This window comes from Acipenser ruthenus, chromosome 11 (genome assembly GCF_902713425.1).
Source record: "Acipenser ruthenus chromosome 11, fAciRut3.2 maternal haplotype, whole genome shotgun sequence".
In the NCBI taxonomy this organism is placed as follows: Eukaryota; Metazoa; Chordata; class Actinopteri; order Acipenseriformes; family Acipenseridae; genus Acipenser; species Acipenser ruthenus.
In genome coordinates this window covers 4,721,432-4,747,391 of record NC_081199.1, presented here as the reverse complement: position 1 = coordinate 4,747,391, position 25,960 = coordinate 4,721,432, and the positions used below count along the sequence as shown (strand labels likewise).

At 40.3% G+C, this 25,960-nt stretch overlaps 1 protein-coding gene across 1 annotated transcript; it reads left to right on the top strand.

The window, feature by feature from the left end:
- Positions 1 to 518: 518 nt before the first annotated feature.
- Positions 519 to 23,229, top strand: LOC117426718 (sodium- and chloride-dependent GABA transporter 1-like). The gene is made up of 13 exons (XM_059032996.1): positions 519 to 1,303; positions 7,039 to 7,173; positions 13,117 to 13,327; positions 14,237 to 14,369; positions 14,652 to 14,786; positions 15,031 to 15,134; positions 15,694 to 15,818; positions 17,532 to 17,644; positions 18,726 to 18,866; positions 19,899 to 19,998; positions 20,275 to 20,375; positions 20,703 to 20,873; positions 21,202 to 23,229. The coding sequence occupies exons 1-13, from the start codon at positions 1,042 to 1,044 to the stop codon at positions 21,343 to 21,345; spliced, it is 1,875 nt and encodes a 624-aa protein (XP_058888979.1). The 5' UTR covers positions 519 to 1,041; the 3' UTR covers positions 21,346 to 23,229.
- Positions 23,230 to 25,960: the final 2,731 nt, after the last annotated feature.

Here is a 25,960-nt window from a genome sequence, read left to right as displayed (position 1 = left end):
ATTGTTTTACTGCCCGTTCAGCAGCACACACCAATGATACACTGATGTCATGGCACATTTCACCCCCCTATACAAATATACTAACAGTGGAGTAGTGATTAGAGCTCTGGATTCTTGACCGGAGGGTCGTGGGTTCAATCCCAGGTGGGGGACACTGCTGCTGTACCCTTGAGCAAGGTACTATACCTAGATATCTCCAGTAAAAACCCAACTGTATAAATGGGTAATTATATGTAAAAAAAAATAATGTAATATCTTGTAACAATTGTAAGTCGCCCTGGATAAGGGCGTCTGCTAAGAAATATATAATAATAATAATAATAATAATAATAAACGTTAAAACAAAAAAAACACAACCAGCTCTATCAGTGTGTTTGAGGAGCCAAATTTGCCACGACACCCCCAGGAGTGCATTTTTCGTTTTGAAAAATAGTGTTAAACTGTTTTGAAAGTTTAGCGACACCCCGAGTGACGTCATGAATACAGAGGTGGGTCTCTGTGTGGACACGCTGCTACTGCAGCAGAGTGTAGTAAAGAACAGGAAACAACAGGACTTGAAGAGGGTTATATATCAGCATGTAATCAGGATATATGGTAGGGACAATCCTAGCGTCGCGGCAATGCAAGATCACTTATATACATATGCACACACACACACACAGCTACAAATACAATGTAACAGAATAGGGTGTAGATTCTGAGTTGTATCGTTTTTGTAACATTTACATTACTTAGTAATACACAACAATGTACCGGTAATTTCTGTTTTGCTTGCTGTTCTGAACAGGTCCACGATTGGTTCGTATATTCCTATACGTTCGTTTTTGTGATTTAGACTAGCATGCTAATAAATAGTAACCTATTTTAAGGAGTTACGTGTAACAAAATAATTTGACCTTAAAATTAAGCAAAGTATGTTGCGTTGAGGTTTCTACATTTTCTCCAACACAGCTATACGTATTATTATTATTATTATTATTATTATTATTATTATTATTATTATTATTATTATTATTAATAAAGATATAGTTACATTCAGTAATGGGAGTGGGTGAACAACACATGTGTACGGAATTGAAATTGCTATCGGTAGTTCAGGCCGGGGGGGTGAATGTTGAGGAGGGGGGTGTTTTGAAATCGAACCAGCAGAGCGATGTGAAGATAGAGGAAAATGAGGACCAAGCGCCGAGTGAGAGGGGGACCTGGAGCCGCCGACTCGAGTTCACTCTGGCGTGCATCGGGTACGCCGTGGGACTCGGAAATATATGGAGGTTCCCTTATTTATGCTACAGGAGTGGAGGCGGTAAGCAAAAACAAACAAAGAAAAAAACTTACAATGAACATTTTAATTGTATATATCAGTCTTCCTGCCATTTTTTGTTCTACGTTTGACAAGTGAGGTTTTACTACAAGGTAATTGACCCACTGAAATTAGTTATATGCGCTCAACATCTAATGTGAAAATGCATTGAACCCATGTAAACTCGGCATCACTTACTGACATGCTATCTATGTAAATTTGTTAACAAATCAAAACATTTTGTGCTGAAGTGGAGATCATGTGTAGGACCACGTCTCAGTGCGCATCGGAATATCCCTGTTGCATAAATAAATACAGTATTTAACAGCACTTGCCTGATGCAATATTCTCAGACGATTTTTAATGCATTATGGGGGCTTAGCAGTAACCTAGTCAGGGCAGATGGGGCCTAAAAACGTGGTCCATGTGTCTACAGTATTTATATACTATTTCTGGTTTGTTATATAGCTCTATAGCGCACCAACACCGCTGGTTATGAAACAGTGACCCTGAATATCCGAATCGTCTCCCGACAGTCTGAAACTCGCCGTCTGCGTCTGTTTTAAACCTACTCATTCCAAACGCTGTTTTCATCATAAAATGAAACACTTTTCTGCTGTTTTCCGAGAGGTCGAATAGCGACAATTTTCATATTTTCATAAAGGTGGCGGAATAACTATTCAGTAGTTTAAATGAGAAACCTATGTTAATGACGCAAATGACAGTTTTTACGACATTTCGGGATTTAAATCAATGGACAAGGTAAAGGCCGAGAAAAACAAAACAAAAACAGACGTGTGTTTCAGGAGATCTGGAGAAACGAAAGAAGATACATGTAGTATAAGATAATAATAAAACAAGTACGTCAGGACGGAGAAACAAAAAGTAAACTTATAGAGCATCATTTTAATGTAGTTTAATTATGTAAATGTATGTTCTGTATTAATTAAATTGTAGTTTCATGTAGTCGGTATGGCAGATATTGTATGCTAAAATAAATAAAAAAAAATATATACACATAAATAAATGTAGAAATACATGAATAAATATATTTGTCTTTATTTATTTTTCATTTTGTTAAATAAAATATCCTCCATACCCGGTTGCACTTTATGAAAATTAATAGAATATCATACAAACAACGGGTGGCAAAGAATGACACGCTGTGACCCCTCAGGCCGGTGCTTGACTCTAAATCCTCTTAGTTCATCACATAAATACAATATTGTACCAAACAGGCCACTCCACCCACAGCAGACCTTTGTTATTTTAGCACGGAGCCTGTTTGAATAGGTTGCCATAATGGCCCGGCCCGGTATTGCGACTGTTCTCATCCTTGGCGATTTTGGATCTTGTTGGAAACAGTCAAAAACACTGCCACAGAAGCGTTCCCCGACGGTCGGAAAAGCTGTGATATTCAGATCCAGTGGCCCTTGGTTGATTACGTGACTGATATACATGCGTGCTGTTTGAACCCATGGGGACGTGTTGGCTGAAGTGCAGGGAGACTAAAGTGAGTCTAGACTCCCTTTACAAAAAAGGAGCCTTCTTTGAAAGTCAGGATAGTTTACAATTATTTACAGGGGGTAGGAAAGTCCTCAATATCAGACGGAAGAGCATTGAACCCTGTATATTTCCCTTTCAAAAAAAGAAATAAACAATGTTATTTATGAGAAAGCTTCTGGCTTGTTTAGTCGATTTGGCAACAAGTGTTTTCAAAACACTGACTTGTGATCTCTGTTTAAGTGGGGCAGTCAGTTCCACTGTTGCTACCAGAAATAGGAAATACCAGTTTGAATAAAGTCTCTAACAGTGTAAACACAGATTGGTTTATCCGGTACTGTAGCAACAATCAGTTCATTATGGGGGTGTGACATCACTAGAGTATTCAAAGTAGATTCTATCACTTGTGGTTCATTCATAATCCCATCATGTGAATGACTTGCACAGGAACTAAGGTGCCTTCTATTGTACAGGTCTGGGTGTGGAGAGGATGTTGGGCAGTGATGTTAAATAATTGGTGAAGGTCTTTGTTCAATTCCAGGATTGTAGTGTGGATCTGAAACATCTAACCTTTACTTAAGCAGATTCCAAGGTAAACTAGTCACAATGGGCCCTGTTTTCATATGTGACTAAGGGGTTAACAAACCTTTCTCAAGGGAGTGTGTTTGAAAGCAAACAGTGGAGGTACTTGTAGGCTTTTGATGCCATGACAACTACACTCATTTATTCATATTTAAATCTATTAATGTGTTTGTGATGTCATGGTTAATGATGTAACAATCTACTGTTCCTTTCTATTTGAACCTTAGAGGCATTATGGTATACATATAAATATAAATACACTTTGTGCTTTCTTGTGGGAAGGAATATACAATCTAGCAATGTGATATAGTGTATTCTTTTGCCGTTATGCTGAAGATGTGATTTGACCATTTAGTTTCTTGCCACAAGAATAAAGCATTTGTGCAGATGGTGGCACTTTGTGTTTAATTAAAATCCCGTCCATAGTATCCACAGCTCGGCCCCTCCTGAGTCGAATATCAAGTTAACCAGCAACACTTCTAGAACTTCCGACACTGCAAAAATGAAGCGCTGTATGAAATCATTTGCTGTGTTGTTTGGCAGATGGTAATCCTTTTTATGAGAAACTACTTAGTGGCATTGTAGCAAGTGAATGGGATTTACAGTGAAGAAGAGGCATGGGTGTGCATTGCAAATACTTAGGATCTGTAGAGAAATCTAACAAGCTGGTGGATTTAATAAAGGCTCCTGAGCTATATCGAATTGTTTCAATGCTTGGCGCAGCAGTGACTGATTGTTGCTTGATTGATTTTTATTTTTTTTTATCTGATTGGCTGTCAGTCTTGAAGCAGGTGGGAAGCTGCATGACACAGCAGAACTGTTGCCTAGCAACACTTCTCCAGCAGAGTTCAAAGAGGTGCTTCGTTGACAGTAGAGATAGATTGTAACATTAACCAGAATGTTAGTATTGGACACCAGGTAAATGTATTGCTTGAGTCTTGTAAAATAGAAAGTTGTAAATGAGTCTCTAATATGTGCTGTATTGAGATTGACAGGCTCTATTCAAAAGGCTGTTTTAAGGACTGTTTTGGTAATTTTCTTAAAGCCTGTTTTGATTCATTAAATCAAATTTGCAGTGTTTCATGTTGGAGAATGTTTATAAACTCTTTAACAAAAAAACCCAGTCCTTTAAAAAAGGCATTCCTTAAAAGCACCCTATTATAGTGTACACAAATTGATGCAGGGTGACATGGCTGGACATGAATGACTGTGTAACCCCATACCAGCGCTTTATCAATGCATTGCTATAGCTTTGTTTAAAACCTAATGCAATTATACGGCAATCTGAGTTCAAACAACAGAAGTACTGGCCATCACTGTGCCAAGATCCCAAACGTAAATTCTATTTGTCAAAAATACCTTGTTCATTGCATTCTGTCTGAACTGTTGATGTTGCCATATACAGTACTGTGCAAAAGTTTTAGGCAGGTGTGAAAAAATGCTGTAAAGTAAGAATGCTTTCAAAAATAGACATGTTAATAGTTTATATTTATCAATTAACAAAATGCAAAGTGAGTGAACAGAAGAGAGATCTACATCAAATCAATATTTGGTGTGACCACCGTTTGCCTTCAAAACAGCATCAATTCTTCTAGGTACACTTGCACACAGTTTTTGAAGGAACTCGGCAGGTAGGTTGGCCCAAACATCTTGGAGAACTAACCACAGTTCTTCTGTGGATTTAGGCAGCCTCAGTTGCTTCTCTGTCTTCATGTAATCCCAGACAGACTCGATGATGTTGAGATCAGGGCTCTGTGCTGGCCATACCATCACTTCCAGGACTCCTTGTTCTTCTTTACGCTGATGATAGTTCTTAATGACTTTCGCTGTATGTTTGGGGTCGTTGTCATGCTGCAGAATAAATTTGGGGCCAATCAGATGCCTCCCTGATGGTATTGCATGATGGATAAGTATCTGCCTGTACTTCTCAGCATTGAGGAGACCATTAATTCTGACCAAATCCCCAACTCCATTTGCAGAAATGCAGCCCCAAACTTGCAAGGAACCTCCACCATGCTTCACTGTTGCCTGCAGACACTCATTCGTGTACCGCTCTCCAGCCCTTCAGCGAACAAACTGCCTTCTGCTACAGCCAAATATTTCAAATTTTGACTCATCAGTCCAGAGCACCTGCTGCCATTTTTCTGCACCCCAGTTCCTGTGTTTTCGTGCATAGTTGAGTTGCTTGGCCTTGTTTCCACGTCGGAGGTATGGCTTTTTGGCCGCAAGTCTTCCATGAAGGCCACTTCTGACCAGACTTCTCCGGACAGTAGATGGGTGCACCAGGGTCCCACTGTTTTCTGCCAATTCTGAGCTGATGGCACTGCTGGACATCTTCCGATTGCGAAGGGAAGTAAGCATGATGTGTCTTTCATCTGCTGCAGTAAGTTTCCTTGGCCGACCACTGCGTCTACGGTCCTCAACGTTGCCTGTTTCTTTGTGCTTCTTCAAAAGAGCTTGGACAGCACATCTGGAAACCTCTATCTGCCTTTAAATTTCTGTCTGGGAGAGACCTTGCTGATGCAGTATAACTACCTTGTGTCTTGTTGCTGTGCTCAGTCTTGCCATGGTGTATGACTTTTGACAGTAAACTGTCTTCAGCAACCTCACCTTGTTAGCTGAGTTTGGCTGTTCCTCACCCAGTTTTATTCCTCCTACACAGCTGTTTCTGTTTCAGTTAATGATTGTGTTTCAACCTACATATTGAATTGATGATCATTAGCACCTGTTTGGTATAATTGTTTAATCATACACCTGACTATATGCCTACAAAATCCCTGACTTTGTGCAAGTGTACCTAGAAGAATTGATGCTGTTTTGAAGGCAAAGGGTGGTCACACCAAATATGGATTTGAGTTAGATTTTTCTTCTGTTCACTCACTTTGCATTTAGTTAATTGATAAATATAATCTATTAACATGTCTATTTTTGAAAGCATTCTTACTTTACAGCATTTTTTCACACCTGCCTAAAACTTTTGCACAGTACTGTATATGCCAAGTGGAAGTAAGTGACTTTTGTTGTAAAACAACATGACAGTCTACTGGGGCCATGTACGATTGCAATGTCAAAGTACAAAAGCTCAGCACTGTGGCTGAAAGGGCTTATAGAGTCGCCATAGCAGGTACTTGATGGTATATTAAAATTGGCATAGAGACCAACGTATTGAAACTCCAAGACATTATTAATGTAAACCAGCTCTGTATACATGTCTATACCTTACCATTAGTTGCACAATGCAAACTTGTGCATATGGAAAAATTCAAATTAATATATGTTCCTTAATCTCAACCACATAATACTGCAACTTCAGCCATTCAGCAGCTGGAGCCTTGGGTGACACATTTCTTAGAAAGGTAGTTTCTTAACCACCAAGAACAAGGCCATGCTGCAGTTGAGGGGTGACAAGGCCAGGCTGCAGGTGGGGGGTGACAAGGCCATGCTGCAGGTGGGGGGTGACAAGGCTATGCTGCAGTTGAGGGGTGACAAGGCCAGGCTGCAGTTCCATTCCACATGGTTCCAGTCTTGGCAGTGGTGCTTTTATTGGGGTAACAGCTGCAGGGGGCTTTAAAAGTTAAGATATCTCTCATATGTTACACCCATACCAAGCTGGGGGCACCTCTGATGTGTTAATCTGTGTTTTCTGTTCACAGGGGCGTTTATCATTCCATACGTGGTGATGCTGTTCTTGTGCGGTATTCCACTGCTCTTTCTGGAGTTCTCGATTGGACAGTACATGCGTCTGGGGCCAGTGCATGCCATGGCCAAAATCTGCCCCCTATTGAAAGGTTAGTGATCCCCAACAGGTGCAAGGTTGAACTCTTCTCGTCCACAGCTGTGTAGACGTTCCTCACCTTTCACCTTGACACTCCCGCATTACCACAACTGACAGAACAATCTGCTTGAACCATTCAAGGGATTGCCGGGATCATGAGACTTGTTGAAAGAGAGTGTTTTATGCACAGGGGTCCTTCTGTACAGGTGGTCTTAAATATAGGTTGGACTAGATGTCATGCTTTTGTAAGGTTGTGGTTTAATTGATTCTATTATTGTCATTATCAGTCATAAAGAAAAATCCAGACTCTAAATGACAAAACTTAAACAGAGCTGAACATTTATTGATTCCAAGTTACAAAGGCTACCTGTATAAAGAGCCCAATAACATTAGGCATGCAATGGAGCCACTAGCATAACAGTAGTTAGAATAACCAGCCTTGTTACTCAGAGTCTTGGAGGGTTTGAGTTGCTTCAGGTTAATTCTTAACATACTTTGACCACACCTAAGTGTTTACATTCATTGGCTCTCTATTGTTTTTTTTACAGCACTTGTCCTTTGGGCTACCCTGCAAATAACTGTCACAATATTTTTCGACATTTTGTATGCAGTAGTTTATAGTCTCTTCTGTCTGCTGTCATGTGTTGGGTTCAAGTCATATATATTAGCCTGTCAACACCTATCCCATGCATATATATCTACATTGTCTTCCAGACAGGGAGATCCTTGTGAGGAGACACCTGTTTGCATGCACACAAATTCACTTTGGAAGATGGTCAGGGCACAACATGTACAAAGGATGGAATGCACTTTCCAAAACTGTCAGCATGCTGTTCTTACAGCTAGCAATTTAGAAACCAGGAACCCAATTCTAGTTTAAAAAACCAAGATATGAAGTGGTTTAATTAAATGTGTTGAAATGCCTGTTAAACACATTTTCAGTCCAATTTAGCCAATAGTTAATCCCTGTGGTGGTAAGGGACAGGAAAGCTCTGCCTTAGCATAAATGAAACTAACATGAATCTCCTCATGATTTGGTTATCTAAATTCACAATACCCTAAATCATACTTGACCTAAAAAGACGTATCCCCATTGCTTGCCTGAGAAGTGGGCTCCCAGCACAATGAATAGTACCGATATGTAGACACCTGGGTCAGTGCAAAGGTTGTTTTCTGAGCTCAGTCTGGCTCAGTGTTTTAATGTACAATGCAGTGGGTTTCCTGTTCTTGATTTATTTTTCATTATCCGCTGATGGCTGGCCTGTGAAAAGATCCTTGCCTTTATAGCAGTACAGTAAAACCTCAGAGTTACGAACACCAAATTTACTCCCTGGCCGGTCAACCGAACGCCCCGTTTTTTGCCGGAAGTATGCAGTCCCTTAACCATTCCCACAATGCAACAGGAATCCAGTTAAAATGTGCAAGGTTAACCTACTGAAATGGGGTAAGAACTGGAAAACACAGACGTGTTACACTTTCAATTGAAACAAAACATTTTTTTTTTTAGAAACTTCTTTAACCTGCTGATATTATTATTGTGTGCACAACATATATTTAACAATAAAAACAAACACAAATCTGTGTTGAAGTCCTCTTTTGAGCGGAGTGCGCCCTGACATACAGCCTGACCACTAAGCTCACACTCCACACAGACTTCTTGAAGATACCATGGGATTGTTTTTGGAAGAGCTGAAGTGACTATGGATTCAAAACCACAAACTCTATGTCTTTAAACAGGGCAGGCAGTGACTGACTAAAAGTCATGCCCATGAAATGGATCAGAAAAGATTTCGTGAGGTTTTTAAACATTTCTGTATTATTATCGTGCACATTTTCATTGCATTCTGCATGCACTGTTAAAAATGTACCCATAAAATAAAATGTTGGGTGTACAAAAATGTATTGGTATCTTTAGCCAAAGCATATCGCTACAACGGCAAAAATGGTGCATGTTTCATTTTATCTGTCCAGAATGGATCCTAAACACCAAGCCAGCCATCAACCTGTGTCTGTCTTGGGTAAAGGTATTTGGTTGTGCTGCCTGTTCTAACTTGAAGACTTTTCCCCTTAGTTTTTTATCTCTTATGAAACAGAGATAGTCTACCCGGTCAAATCAAACGGGCTCATCACTTGAGCACTCGTTACAACCTGATGGTGAGTGGGTCAGTGCTAAGCAAGGGCATGAAGCAGGTAGTTGTTTCTGTATTTTCTTTTGATTTACTGTATCACATGGTATTTGTCGTGCCTGTTCTTATTAAGATTGTCATCATCCGTCTATCAACCCAAGATTTTTTTCCGTCCCTCTTCATGGATTGCTCACTCCTTCCCGAGGTCTCGTGTGTTGCTCGCAGACACACTAGTTTTCCTAGATTTCTTGTTCGGGCTCTTTGTTAAAACCTGGAATGGCTCAAATGGCTTTTGAACAGGAGCCTTGCTCCCATCCTTGTATTGGACTTGGAAATTGTGGATATGTGAAAAACAAAGGTCTTCCTGAATCTAACAGATATTCACGATGTCTGGATTTCTGTAGAAACACCAACTGCAGCTTCTTCTTCAGTTACTTCAGAGATGGAAATCCTAATTTTATTTTTCTCATCATAAAACAACGATGAAGTACTACAGGGAGACCCTCCTGTTTGTCTGCTTTTAACAGTTTGTCATGCAGTGGGTCTAGTGGGAAGATGCATTATATTGATCTTCATTGGTTAGAACATTATTATTTATTTACTCAACCCCTTCAAATAATTGAGAGATTTTGCATTAAACTGACTGATTTAATATTGAATATATTTTCCAACATAATCTTGATTGTTTTGATGTTTTTATTCACACATCATTCCTAAATCGAATCCTTTCTCATGATGACAAGAGAGATTTGAGAAAGGTTTTCGGTTCCCAGCCTGATTTCTGACCCATGATTTATAAACGTCTAAACTATCCAAACAATCAGGGAAAAATACATATTGAAAAATACAGAACTGCGAGACATACAGTACAAGACATGATACAACAGAAGGGAAAGTAAAATTAGGTTTTTTTTATAAACGCTACAGGGTGCCTTTTTAAATGCACTTGAAAAATGTATAAAATACGGGATGAATTCACAGGGAGAATCACTGGAATCCAAGGAGTACAATAATGGACACATGCTTTGAAAAGCTCAGACAGGTTTGTAAACCCCATGTTTAGTTTACACAGTGTCAGCAGTATTACAGTGTTTACTGTACAGCGCTGAGATACAGGCATGCTGCTGCTGTAATGAACAGCTGCCTGCAGGGCTTGTGTGCGTTTCAGGAAATAATTCGGCGTGAATGATTATCTGACCAGCCAGTGGAGAGCCAAGCATGAAAAAATGAGCCAAAAGCATGTAATCCTTGACTATAAAAACAAAAAAAAGAAGGATTTGATTTTGAAAACAAACTGTCAGTTTGCTTTAAAAGTGTAGTAATGTGAAAGGCCGCAAACCGATTTCAATAACAGAATGGAGTTCGAAAGCTTGTGAAAATGATAAAGGAGCAGGATTTTTTTTTTTTTTCTGGGACTATTGCCACCACATCATCAAGTCAACTTTGTATTTTGAACCAATGGGATGTTAATATCGTACAAAATGGCTTGGATAAACTAAATGCTGTGATTGGCCAAACAAGATCACATGACCGGAGCGGGCAGTAAGAATGGTTTTTTCCCCTCACATCCTGTTGTGGGTTATTGCTTGTAAAACAAACACAAGTAACCACACCGGTATTACCAAGAGGGAATGACAGTGAAGTAAGTGATGATGTTACTGGGGATTCAGCTTTTTGTGATTGTTTTAAAATATATATACACAGTGCCTTGCAAAAGTATTCAGACCCCTGACCAATTCTCTCATATTACTGAATTACAAATGGTACATTGAAATTTCGTTCTGTTTGATATTTTATTTTAAAACACTGAAACTCAAAATCAATTATTGTAAGGTGACATTGGTTTTATGTTGGGAAATATTTTTAAGAAAAATAAAAAACTGAAATATCTTGCTTGCATAAGTATTCAACCCCTGTGCTGTGGAAGCTCCCAGTTTACACTGATGAAAGAAATTGCCCTAACGAGGACACAATTACCTTACCATTGGCCTCCACCTGTGAACCATTAAAGTTGCTGTCACATTTTCTGGATAAAAACCCCACTGTTGAAGGATCATTGGTCAGGCTGTGAATCTTAAGGAAAATGAAGACCAAAGAGCATTCTACAGAAGTTAGAGATAAAGTAATACAAATGCATAGATTAGGGAAAGGGTACAAAATAATATCCAAATGTTTGGATATCCCAGTGAGCACAGTTGGATCAATAATCAGGAAGTGGAAGCTGCATCACACCACCCAGGCACTGCCAAGAAAAGGCCGTCCCTCAAAACTCAGTGCTCAAACAAGAAGGAGACTTGTGAGAGAAGCCACAGAGAGGCCAACAATCACTTTGAAGGAGCTACAGAGTTCAGTGGCTGGGAGTGGAGTAATGGTGCACCAGTCAACCATATCAAGAGCTCTGCATAACACTGGCCTGTATGGGAGGGTGGCAAGAAAGAAGCTGTTGCTCAAAAAGCACCATCTGAAAGCACGTCTGGAGTTTGCCAGAAAGCATGAGAGTGACCCAGCTGCGATGTGGGAAAAGGTTTTGTGGTCAGATGAGACCAAAACAGAGCTTTTTGGCCAAAACTCAAAGCGCTATGTGTGGTGCAAACCTAACACTGCCCATGCCTCAAGACACACCATCCCTACAGTGAAGTATGGTGGTGGCAGCATCATGCTGTGGGGATGCTTCTCATCAGCAGGGACTGGGCATCTTGTTAAAATTGAAGGAAGAATGGATGGAGCAAAATACAGGGAAATACTGCAAGAGAACCTGCTTCAGTCTGCTAAAAAACTGAAACTTGGGAGGAAATTCACCTTTCAGCAGGACAATGATCCCAAGCACAAGGCCAAAGCAACATTGGAGTGGCTCAAGAACAAAAAGGTGAATGTCCTACAGTGGCCCAGTCAAAGTCCTGATCTCAATCCCATTGAGAATCTGTGGCACTTTTTGAAAATTGTGGTCCACAAGCGTCGTCCAACCAACCTGAACAACCTGGAGCAAATCTGCCGAGAAGAATGGGCCAAAATCACTCCGACACTGTGTGCAAAGCTGGTACATACTTACCCCAAAAGACTTCAAGCTGTTATTGCAGCGAAAGGTGGCTCTACCAAATATTAATGTGTGGGGGTTGAATACTTATGCAAGCAAGATATTTCAGTTTTTTATTTTTCTTAAAAATATTTCCCAACACAAAACAAATGTCACCTTACAATAATTGATTTTGAGTTTCAGTGTTTTAAAATAAAATATCAAACAGAACGAAATTTCAATGTACCATTTGTAATTCAGTAATATGAGAGAATTGGTCAGGGGTCTGAATACTTTTGCACTGTATATATATATTATGTTCCTCTTTTGTGGTTTCAGTTTGTTCTGCTTGTGTTTCAATTTCGCAAAACCATCTTTTCTCCTTCACCCACAATGAGAAAACAGAACACAAGAACGAGCAGCTCTTGTTTAGAACAGCAGCCCTCCCATCGTTCTCACTGTGACTGTCAGAACGTAAGAGCTAATAGAGAGAACCGCTACTGAAGACACAACCCTACCAAATATTAGAAGATACAGCAGGTGCTACAAAGGCCATTCCAGGTTTTATTAATCCAAGATGTTGAAACTTTGCCATGTGCAATACAGTAAAATAAACTGCAACCTGTTCTTTAGATAGGAATTGTTTTCTACAGTTGCTCAAGAAGGCTATGATCATTTTCATTTGAATGGAGCAAAACAATTTGCTACAGTTTTTTATTGTATCTTTTTTAGATGCACCCTTGAACTCTAAAATCCATTTAATAAATGAAAGCGCCTGCCGTGAACCTGTGACTGATTCCTCTTTGCTATATTTCAGGTGTGGGAGTGGCTACAGTGGTGATCTCGTTTCTGCTCTGTACCTACTACAATGTTATCATCGCCTGGGCCCTCTATTACCTCTTCAGCTCCTTTCAGTCGACACTGCCCTGGCAGAACTGCAACAACACTTGGAACGTTCCGGAAAACTGCTCCAGTGGCTTCACGGGCAACGCCACACATCTCCAGTCGGCCAGCCAGCAGTTCTTTGAGTAAGTGTTTCCAGAGTCTTTTCCCAGGTATAGCTGAGCTGGACGGTCTGGGCGAGGTAACGATGGCTGTCTGTGTTCCAGTGTAACTGTCAGGTATAACTGACTGTGGAAGTAGTGTGGCAGTGAAGATGGATGAAGTTGAACACATGTTTGTGGCTGTTTTTAGTCTTTACGCAGCTGTCAGGAGTCTTCTTGATAGAGATTTCGTCTCGCAGGAAGAGAAAAGCAACGACAAAGTTTGGCCCCATTGGGTATGAGATACGAAACTGTTTTGTCTGAGGTGTAGCTGAGCGTCAGTGGAAACCAGCTACACCTTGCCCAGACAGTCCAGCTCACCTGGGGAAGGGCAGTGGGAACGAGGCACTAGATCACTATGAAATATTCTCTTTTTTATGAAGATGCACTAAAGTGAAAGTTCCTGTATTTTTTTTTCAACCTGACATTGTGTTGCTATGATTTTCTGCCTTTAGAGTCTAGACAACCAACAGGAAGCTCATCTCTTGAGCCGCCCCACGCAATAACTGCTGCTTGGTTTATGAACGGTTTATTGCATGTACCACATTATAACATGTTAATAATCCCAACAATTACAAGGCACCCTTCTATCTGATGTGCCATTCCCCTTACTGTATGCTATAGGGAATGATTTGTATTTTTGTTAATAAAATCTACAAGTCTTCCGTCACGGCGCAGTATTGTCCTGTTTTTCTGTGAGTTTAAACAGACGCACCTGAGCTTGTTACCTACAGTAGACACTGTAGCTAATCCAGCTCACAGTAAAACCTGGAGCGGATGAAACATCTATGCAGTGAGAGCCTTTCTTTGTACATCGTTCTGGGGTGTCTTGTGATGAAAGGCGCTCTGTCAACGTCCTTTTATTGATGATGATGTTGTTGTTGTTGCTTCCAGTCGCAGGGTACTGCAGATGAGTGGTGGAGTGGATCAGCCTGGACAGATTCGCTGGGAGCTGCTTGGTCTCCTTATTCTTGCATGGATCATTGTTTACTTGTGCATCTTTAAAGGAATCAAATCCACTGGAAAGGTGGGAGTCACTCTATCCATCCATTCTAATAGCGGTAACCTCAGCTAGCAGGTTTGCAGTAACAAGGTTTATGAACGTTGCTGCAAAGCTGGAAGAAAGGCCCCGACTCAAAGCCACACCCGCATGTTTTTCTAAACAGGAAGAGTGTAATTTTCTGTGCAGCCCTAGTAATAATTGTGTGCTAATGCATATGGTCCTGCAGTTCACAGTTATAGCCATGCAAGCTGTATTGCTCTACTGTAGATCAAAGCAACACATTCTGTGCTTTGTGTCTGTTTGCAGGTCGTTTACTTCACTGCTATATTCCCTTACTTCATACTGATTGCCTTGTTTATCAACAACGTTCAACTGCCTGGGGCCAAAGATGGAATCCTCTACTTTCTCACCCCGAGATGGGACAAGCTACTCGAAGTTCAGGTAACAGCCCAATTCATTACTATCCTCATCAACACCATACCTGGCAAGTGCACACAACTGCTATTATTATGATTTGTAGTAGCATTAGTATGTTTATTATTCATATATATATATATAACAGCAAGGTGGCGCTGTTGGATCATTGTAGTTGGTAGTGATTAGCGAGGCAGTACACTGGCTCACACAGCTGCACTTGGGTGTTTCTCCTGTTCCTTTGACCGCTTCTCTGCGTCGCCCCCTGCAGGTGTGGGTGAACGCTGCAGCTCAGATCTTCAACTCCATCGGCATCAGCTTCGGCTCCATGATCTCCATGGCAAGCTACAATAAATTCAACAACAACATTCTCAGGTGCAGCACTTCTTCCATGTTAATGGTCTTACTCGTTTATTTTAAACGGGATACTTCATACCCTGTCCTTTTCCATGGGGTTTTATTCATATACTTTCATGTGTGTCCTCTAATTCTCTGTTATTCAGGCTTAGATTATGGCATTAATAACCAGGGTACCTATTCCAGCAAAAATCTAAAAGCATGAAAATGCTTACTAGCTGTATGCAGCTATAATATTTGCATGCTGTGATTTTTGTCACCATCTTTACTGTAGCTCTTGAGATCTGATAAATATTGTTTTGGCAGCATTATTGTAATAAACTGTGTTATTCATGTATGAGAATACGTCCACGTATGTTATGTCAAGTGATTCTCATGAATAAGACATGCAGTGTTATTTAGCCTTCATGAAGGTTTTATGAATTCTACATGCAGTGCAATTTTAAATCGAGTTACTGGTTTGGTAATTCTTACTCCATGATTGTAGTGTGTTTTTCTTTAGTTAATGTTGGTATTTAAAAATGTGATTTCAACTCCTTTAAATCTCTCCATTTACCACTTTGTTTTTCCTTTCCAGGGACACGTTGATCGTCACCCTGACCAACTCTGCCACCAGTATCTTTGCTGGGTTAGTCATCTTCTCAGCTATCGGCTACATGGCCCACATACACCACCTGCCTGTCGACAACATCGCTACAGACGGTATGGACTGATACGTGAACTTCCTGTACCCAAATGTGCTCAACTGATGTAATTTAGGGTAAAAGCCAAGACCCTCAGCAGGGGAGGGACCAATCAGGAGTTTGTTTTTTATCACTAAATAACGTCACAGTGTAGACTTCTGCATTTCACCTTCAGTGGCGATGGCAAGATGGTTGTTGTCTGCGTCTGACTGACAAACGTTAAAATAATAATGAAAAGTCTCCTAGCCTTCTAACAAGCCATTTAAAGAGTACAATTTGTTTATCTAAGTTCAGTTATTGTTTTAAGCCCAGCAGTCTTCAGCGGTGTACCTTATGAGTCGGTTCTACCACAGGGCCATATTCCCAGCATACAAGTAGATTTAATCTCTCAAAGCCGTTAGAATAAATTAAAACCAAAGGACTTGTTATGTCTATGATAACTTGTCTAACGGACAAAAAGCCCATATACCTGTAAATATGTGAACTAAACACAAATACATTCTAACTTCAAGAAAATAGGAAGCGTGAAGTTTAGCATGTGTGGTTGAGATGCCTGCTGGCCCACTGTGGGTGCTTTTATCGGTAGTCTGGTTGATCCCACTGTGGGTGCTTTTATCGGTAGTCTGGCTGATCTCACTGTGGGTGCTTTTAACGGTAGTCTGGCTGATCTCACTGTGGGTGCTTTTAACGGTAGTCTGGTTGATCTCACTGTGGGTGCTTTTATCAGTAGTCTGGCTGATCCCACTGTTGGCTGCCTGGGATTCATCAGCAGAGAGCCTTGGAAAATGATAGAAGGCCAATTGCCTGAAGCACATTGTTAAAAAAAAAAACCCAAAAAACGACATTTTCTAAGCTTATGAACTAAACACGGCAATGATGCCTGGGAGGATGTAGGAATCAGTAATATGCTTAGGAGAGCTCAAATAATTGTTTCCTGGTACTTTCACCTCCACCACATCTGCCCACATACTTACAGTCATAGTTAAATGGGCATTTGTTATAGAAGCAGCCACACAGCACTGGTGTGGCATAGGACAGTAATGCTGTTAGTTTGGGAAACAAAATAATAGGTTATAAACACGTATTGTGCTTACGGCCTTTAGCTCCCTTACTGTAATTGTCTAATTGTACTCCGGATATCTTTTCCATTCTAAAAACCCATTCTAATGTAACACAACGTGCATATCGGACACATCAACATTAACCAGCTACTGCTCATTTGATATCTTGATAGGATTATGTAAATGCTAATTATGTAAATCTTAGTTACACATAGAGCACTCCATGCCTAAATAGGACAGAGAGTCTGTAAAGTTATAAATAAGAACTAGGTTGCAAAACAGTTTTTAAAACCTGATCTAGGTCACTAAATCGCCTGTGGTAAATGCTCAAAGCTCAAAGGTAAACACAGCCAATAAAGTCACCAAACCAAATATAAACTGCTCAGATATCACATTTACAGCCTGTTATTAGTTTTTATATTGTGACTTGTTTGTTGCAACCTTAGTGTGTATTTTAAGAGGGCAAAACTGGTACCCAGCAATATTGAATGTTTTACTGTAAGTTGGGGAAATAACAGGCTCTGATCTAGCACTAGCCTTAGACTACCTAATGCTACCTTAGGCAGTGCAATAATACTGGGTCTATGAAGCAGCCCCTTCTTGCAGTCGTGTTAATGGTGTGCCCAGCTTGGCACTGTGATTGTGACTTGCTCTCCCCTCTTCATATCCAGGGCCCGGCCTGGTGTTTGTTGTTTATCCAGAGGCCTTTGTTACCATGCCGGTGTCTCCCATGTGGGCGGCCCTCTTTTTCTTCATGCTGCTCTGCCTTGGGTTAGACAGCCAGGTAAGAACGTGATTGCATTGTAGTGCGTGCCGCTTCCTTTAACTCTTTGAAGTTGCATGCAAGCTAAATCCTTTACCACCTTCTGTAGTATCATTTTGTTTGAAGCCAGCCTCAAAAGCTTACATTTGCATATGTGTGGCTGCTGTTTTTTTTTTTTTTTATTTGGTGCAAGGAATAGTGTCAAATTCTGTGGTACCACAGGGCTAATAATTCTGTACCTGGGAGTCATCTATTGATCTACAGCAAACCACAGCTGATCCAAGTACTGCTGTAGTTTAAATCATTCCATGGAGCCTGTGTCTGATCCACTGCTGTTCAGATCAATCAAATAGACTCCTTTATCATGGAGCCAGCATACCCGATCCGCTGCTGTTCAGATCAGTCGAATAGACCCCTTTATCATGGAGCCTGTACCTGATCTGCTTCTGTTCAGGTCAATCGAATAGACCCCTTTATTATGGAGCCTGTACCTGATCCGCTGCTGTTCAGATCAATCGAATAGACCTGTTTCTTTTAAATAGATTAAGTTGTACCGGTCTTCATGTTTTAAGTTGTACTGGTCTTCATGGTCTTCTCAAGGGGCTTATAATCACTGCAGGGGTTCATTTTGGAGGTCTGTTTTCTTAGTTGATGGTAATGTCCCTGTATTTGGAGGGTTTTATGATAGAATGACTAGTAAGTAAAAGAAAGCAGCACACGACTCAGGCAAGCCGGTAATATCACAGATATAAGAATGGTAAAGCATGGTGAAAACCAGGAGAAACACAGCAATTGCACAGTAAGCGTTTGTGTTAACCTTTTTAGATGGGTTTGAGCCATCTTTATTTCCCAGTTAATAGGAGAAGCTAATTTCATCTTGGCCCAAATACAGAATAATCTTTTTTTTTAGATTTGCATTTCAAATGCAATCAAAACAGATTTAATGCAGATTGACATGAACCATGCTCTAATTCACAGTACTGATCGCTTGAGTAGAGCTGACTGCCTGAATTTGATTTAATGACCGACCTGTACACTGCATGTAGCTGCAGGGATGGGAATAATCCAGCCCTTGTTGATGCTGTTTCATGTTTGGGTTCAGTTTGCCATGGTGGAGGTGATGGTAACGAGCCTCATGGATGGCTGTGGGAAGCAGCTGCTCAGAGTGCTGAAGAGGAAGGAGCTGCTGGTCCTGGCAGTGTGCCTGGTTGCCTTCCTTCTTGGGATTCCCAATGTCACTCAGGTGGGTGCTGCTAAACCAATTCATGATGCTGGTCAGACTGCCACCTAGCTTTTCCGGATTTGTTTTATTTTTGTATCATGATGTAATCGCATATTGACAGAGTGGCGTTCTGGTTCATTATTAAACGAGCTAGCTTGTGTAAAAGAATCACCCTCTCTGCGGTTCGTGCCCCTTCAAAATTACAACCCACAACAACAGAAATGGAGTTTCAAGCGCGGTTGCGCTATTTTTAATAAACACAAAATAAACACAAACACAAAACAAAACCTAACTCCGTTTTGGAGTACTTACTACACAGGTTATTCCCTGACTAACTTGCAGGACGGCTAAGCCGTTTACCTGGCACTACGGAACACAAACCAAAACCACACAGGTTTAACACAGCACTTTATGACTGCTCGGAAGCAGAGCACCTCTTTTCTGCTTCCTTCTACTCAGCAGCCTTGAGCAGACTGACTGCCCCTCTTAAATAACCTGCACCTGGTCCCAATTCTAAATTACTGCCCAGGTGCAGGGGATAATTAAATAATAAAACAGTTAAACTAAACAATAAAACAATTAACAAAACACTTAAACGATACAAAAGGTGCATTTCTCTTCAGGGAGGTTTTAACCCCCTCCCTGCTGTCTTACACTTGTTTTTGCTTAAAGACTATAGGCTATAGATGTATTTTTCTTTACATATTAGTGTGCCAGCACTGGTATACAGGGGCTTGTCAAGGAAACTACAGTCAACAATGCATCTGACTGGACTCCCTTAAGCTCTCTGGGAGAATTGGCCCCTCGATTGTATCCTTCTCTCCCCTTTCCAGTTCCCAGGGATGTTTAGGGCAACTTATGTAATGTATTTTTTACTCAATCTACAGTCTTCTGTTTTCACTGTCTGTCTGCAGTAAGCTTAGTTCATGCAACGTCTTTCCAGCGTCATCTAGTGGCGGTGTCTTGTATTGCGGGCTTGCGTATCAATAAAGTGTATTGTGTAAATGCTTCCAGCTCACCTGACTGCAGTTGCTTCCCTCTCTGTCTGTCTAGGGAGGGATATTCTTCTTTCAGCTCCTGGATCACCACACTGCTGTGGTGTCCCTCATGTTCCTGGCTTTCTTTGAGGTTGTTGCCATCTGTTGGATCTTTGGTAATGAATGTGATGTTTATTTTGTGTGTTTTTTTTGCTTTAAAAAATAGTATTTGTGAGATCTTGATTAAATCAGTTAAAATTACCATTTAAAAAAAGGATATACAACTATTATATAAATTATTGCCATGATAATGGCATTTATAAGATTTTAACACTCTATGAAATATTTAGAAATATATAGATAAATAAAAGTTTTTGCTCAAAAGAGCCATCTTATGCATACTGATAAACAATGCGAGTTGTATCAGATAAACCCCCACCCCGTTATTTCAGGTGTGAAGCGACTGACCAGGATTGTGACTGAAATGCTGGGGGCGCCTCCTAACATGTTCTTCAAAGTGTGCTGGTGGGTGATCTCCCCCCTGCTGGTGATGGTGGGTATAACATGCCGAATCCGTTTTCAATTTGAATATGACACAACTGAGAAATATAAATGTCAATCATTTCTGCTGCGTCTCATTTTGCTAGATTCATACTTTCATACTAAACTGTTTTATCGGTTTATTCATTTGTATTGTATACCAGGTTTACGCAGTGCGGTCAGCTCACCGCGAGTGTGTGTGTGTGTGTATTAAATATATATATATATATATATATATATATATATATATATATATATATATATATATATATACTTGCATAGAAAAGAGAGAATGTGTTTATATGTTTATTTATTAATACAAATGCATTTCTCCTTTCAGATCATTCTGATCTCCAGCATCGTCCAGTACAGTCCAGCCCGCTATGGTAAGACCTACACCTACCCCCCATGGGCTGAGGTGCTGGGCTGGTTCTTTTCTCTCTGCTCCATCATCTGGATCCCACTAGGAGCTGTGCACACACTCTACTACAGCGAAGGGACACTTCTACAGGTGAGTGACTGTGTGTGTAGAACATTGCTCAATATTGAACCAGATTACATTACAAACCAGATATGTGCCAACCTAAACTTCCTACGCATAATTATAATGGTCTGATATTTAGGTACCTGTATTTAAATCCAAATGATCTGAATAAATTCACATTATTTAAGTGGGCCATCCGCCATCCGCATGTCTTTTCATGAATTTGATTGAGCTGTAATTTGTCAAGTGTCCAGCAGGTGGAACTGGTGTATATACTGAGAGACAATGAAAGTGCTGTGGAAGTCAGTGTTGCTGTTGTCATGTGCATCGTGATCCCCGCTCCTCTGTTTTACAGCGGCTGAAGTCCTCAATCATACCACTTGACGAGCTGGCCTCCATGGATGACCTGCCAGTCAAGACCTTGGCTAATTCCTCCCAGTCGCTTTCGCCGCACATGATTCCTGAAGAGGTTCCTCTTGGAAGGGAAGACGTCGGCTGAAGATTGCATTGGAATGTTACATTATTCTAGTGGATTTGTTCTCCTTTCCTATAGCTGTAGTGTCCCAAGTGAAAGTCTTTATTATTATTATTATTATTATTATTATTATTATTATTATTATTATTATTATTATTTTTACATACACTATGTGTGGGGGTGTGTGGGGGGGGGGCTGTGTAACTTATTTAGAGTAAAATTAAACTTGGTTGTGGGTCACTGTTGCTTCTCTAACGGTGACTGTTGTTATTACCGTACATTGAAGACCAACTGAGAAATGTGTCACAAGGTTTTGAATGTACCTCTTGTTTAGACCAAACAAGAAAATGTTTTATTTCTATAGGCCTTAAAGTAGGTGTTCCTAAACCATGATTCCTTTAATTGACCATGTGTAATCTGAAAGTGTGGTCCACTCTACTTCTGTTTACTCAAAGTGCCTGAGCGTCATGGAACTAAATCAGAGATGATGTTTTTCACAGAAAACCTTTGAGCCCCTAACCTCAGAAAAGCTGAGGGACTAGGAGGTATGTGTTAACACAAAGGTTCCATGAGGTATGAGGTGTTTTTTTGCTTTAAAATGTAAATTCTCTGTGGTGTGTGTGTGTATGTATATATGACAGATACTTATTTCAGGTATATGCTATTTTGCAGTTTAATGAACAAGAGAGGATGTGGGTTTCGTAAAATCTATTCTGCTTTCCGTTGCTGTTTTCTGTATATTCCTCACTGGCACTGTACTGCAAAAAATGTATGTGCGTTTTGTGTTTTGCTCTGCAAGATATCCTTGCACTGAAAATATGAAGCACAAACTGCCACTCATAAGTTGTTTTTTTAAAGCATGCCAGTAAAATATGCAATTCCAACAAAGATCCATTCCAGTCCCTGAGCAGCCAGGTTTGTGAAAGCCTTCATGGAATAAGGTGCATTGGTCTTCATGTACGGCTCTTTCCATCCATTCCAGTCCCTGAGCAGCCAGGTTTGTGAAAGCCTTCATGGAATAAGGTGCATCGGTCTTCATGTATGGCTCTTTCCATCCATTCCAGTCCCTGGGTTCCAACCATATCCTCGGAGAGGCCCATAGCCTTGTTCAAAACAAGTCCAAATGGTTTTATTGTATCTCAGAGTTGAACTAAGTAATTGCAAAGCTGTTGTAACAAGGTCATGGTTTGGAATGGTGTTCTACTTGTGTAAAGGCTATACTGCTGATCACTGCAGTATTTGGGTTGTTTTTGAGGTGTGCAGTAGTGGCATCGGACCACTGGAATCTTCTGCAATACTGGGCAACTGTTTCCACAGCACTGGATGAGATTTTGTGAATCAAAATGCAACACGTATATATTTCTGTATGCAGTATGTATGTATGCCAAAAAAAGCTAAAGAAAACCATATTGAAATGTTGATAAACTCTATATGAAGAATTAGAAGCTGTACATTTTAGAGACGTGCAGACAGTAAACCTGCTGCATTGTTCAGTATACATTGCAACACTTAATTAGCTTCTATTTGAGGTAGCGATTACATTGTCTAAAATAAATGAGATGCAAATGAAAGGGGGTTTACAGTATCTTTTTATAGTTTTTTTTTATTTATTTATTTATTTCTTAGTGTTAAGGCTTATAAATGACTTCAGCAAATACCTGGAGCGTGTAAAAAGCTAATCAAACATATTTGCATATTTGCATCTGTATAATGTGATACATTTTCTAATATCTCTTGAAGTAAAGGCATTTGTTTTCTGCTGAACTACGAATGCATTGCCACATCCGGAACCAGCAGTTGCTGTTGCTTCACTTTATTTAGGATTTCGAATCTTCAAAAAAGTTTGGAACTTACTCTATTTTGCGTTCTGACTTTTTTTTTTAATAAAACAAATCTGTTATTGGTCTAGTTTTTTTAGTTGTGCTGTGTTTTTTTTCTTTGCAAAACAGATACATGTGAACTGACCAATACAAATATTATTGATAATAATTTAGTCTATAAATGTGTTGTGTCAATTAAATGTTGAAAACTGATATTTATTGTTGATAATCATCTAAACCTTTAGTAACTTGTGTATTAAATATGTGTACATATTATAAATGAATACACCCGTTTATCAGTGAAACTAGCTTCTATGAGAAAACTAAATATTTGTTTTCATACAGTGATCTCATGAGGGTTGGTTCTGTTTTGCATCTTAGTGTCCGAATGGGGTGCAACTAACAGGCAAGGAATTTGCAAGAAATGACTGCAAGGATTATGCAAGGTTTGTGCAAGATATGCATGAAATCTTTCCTTATCCTTGTATCAAGGGGCCATAAAATGGGAATTTTGCCAGTCAAAATAGAATGTTTTAAATATATTTTTTATGGAAGTTGTTTCATCTGTAATGGAACTACAATAGGGTATAGAAAGTAACTTGTCCATTGTCACCTTTTTTTCCCTATATATAGTAAACCCTCAAAGAAAATGTATTGGTCCTGCATTGACACTAGATGGCAGTAGTGTACCATATATACAGTTAACCTGAACAACCCTTTCCCAGCACAGCCTGTTGACTGCTATCCGCAGAGGACCAAGTGGAGAGACTTTATTTTAACTGCAGGTTTACTTGCATACATGTGCTAGAGCTAAATAAGCCTCTGACATTACAAAATATAATCTGAACAGGTGGCCTGGCATTCAAGCAAGCAGCCGGAAATAGAGGACAGAAGGTAGGAGACACTTCTTTTCACAGAGAGTGACGAGGGTATGGAATGGTACCCTAGCCATGCTGTTTGTGCTGAATCATATTTTAAGACCCGGCTTGAAGTTTTGAGGTGAACCAACAACTAGGAACCAGGTGATCACTGGTGGGCTGAATGGCTTTCCCTTGTTTGTTCTTATTTCCGTTTGCTCTTTCATTAATCTAATTTGTTTGATGTATTTTTTTGCCGTGAGTAAATTAAAGCACTGCATTCTATTTATTATGACTGTTTGCACCTTGCTGTGAGATGCAAGACCACTATTTTAGAATAAGGAGAGGCAATTAACAATCACGCAGAACAAAATATCACACTCAAGCAATCATTTAACTAGCCAGCTACTACTAATTCTGTGCTGCAGATAATAAGCTTACACGGAAAAAGGTTTAATCATATTATACACTAAAAACAAAGCATTAAAAGCTCACCCTCTGAAGAGCAAATGAACTGCTGTAGCCGCTCGGTCTATATATTGCTTTCTTATTTCTGTGTTTGGTATGGATTTTCTGGTGCGCTAATTAGATTTTGCACCCCAGAGCGGGTCTGTATTATGATCAATACATTTCCCCATTCCAATATGACAAAATGTGTCACGGCCAGTAATTTACTGTTGGCGTAGCTCAGAAATCAATAGAGATGTACTCCTCACAGTGAGTCCAGTAAAACAACGGTGACAGCAGAATCTGCACATGGTGGTTATGGAAATGAGCCTCTCTCTATCTCTGTGGACAGACTCCCGTTCACTAACAGGAAGGTGGTGTTTGGCAGTCCTGAACTCCAGTCCATTGCCCTGTCAGCTCAAGCGCTGGTGTCATACTTCTGTGGCTGCAGACACAGAGCAGAAGGATGAAACATGTATATCTCTTTTACTGTGTATCAATCACCGCTGTGCAGAAGCATGAGCTTTGGTCCTTAGGGAGCTCATGGCTGTTTTACAGCATTGCGCTCCGTTAATGCTCATGTAATAAACATGTAGCCAGTGTTTGCTGGATTTATAGTGTGCTTGTGTTATATATGCTCATAGTGGCAGCATTTAGATTGTAATATATATATATATATATATATATATATATATATATATATATATATTGTAAGAAAGAAGTAACGTCGCCTTTAAGGAATGGCGGCGTTACTACAGAAAATGAAGCAAACAGCACCCAGGAACCGGAGCACTAATTGGTAGGGCGGGGTTCCTGGGGTATATAAGGAAGTAGGGTAGGACAGGACGGGGGTGATCGTGGGGAGCACCGCCGGATTGTCCTGCAGGAAATACCCAGAGAGAGAGAGAGAGAGTGTTGTTAAAACTTCGCAAGGTAAAGCGAACGAGTTTTGTTTTGTGAACAAGAGTTCTGGTTTTTGTGTAAATTGTGAGCGGTTTCCCTCTTGGTGAGGTAGCCTTTTGTTTTGCTGGTATAATTTGTTTTATTTAAACGTTTGTGTGGACGCCGCTCGTCAGTATTAAGTAAAACAGTTCCGCAGCTTCCGTGTCGGTTGAGGACCGTCACGGCGGCCGACTGTGTATCTGTGTGAGGTATCCGGGACTGGAAAAGAGACTGTATGAGTACGCGCTGCAGGAGCAGCGGGTAGAAATAAAAAGGAAAAGAAAGCGGACGAAAACAACAGTTTGGTTTGCAGGACACGTTTTATTTTAACAGGAAAATAAGCACGTTGTACACAGGGGTGCTCTGGAACCACCCAGGACACTGGCTGCCGGGGTTCGTCCCCACAGTCTGGATACAGTCATCAACGCCGTTGGGCACGTCTTGCTTAGGAGGCGGGCACAGGAGTGTTCATCCAGGAGCTCTTATTCAGGACCCCATTACATACTCCAACCAAGAGTCTTCCCGGTACCTGTTACCTGTGTTACAGCGAGATTCCAGCAGAAGGAGTCGGCG

What these genes read in the sequence shown, in the direction of transcription:
- LOC117426718 (XM_059032996.1), top strand. Translation starts at nt 1,042, where the DNA reads ATGGGAGTGGGTGAACAACACATGTGTACGGAATTGAAATTGCTATCG. An exon ending in AATCTGCCCCCTATTGAAAG is followed by an intron (nt 7,174 to 13,116) that starts GTTAGTGATCCC and finishes GCTATATTTCAG; the next exon opens with GTGTGGGAGTGGCTACAGTG. An exon ending in TCTCCCCCCTGCTGGTGATG is followed by an intron (nt 20,376 to 20,702) that starts GTGGGTATAACA and finishes TTCTCCTTTCAG; the next exon opens with ATCATTCTGATCTCCAGCAT.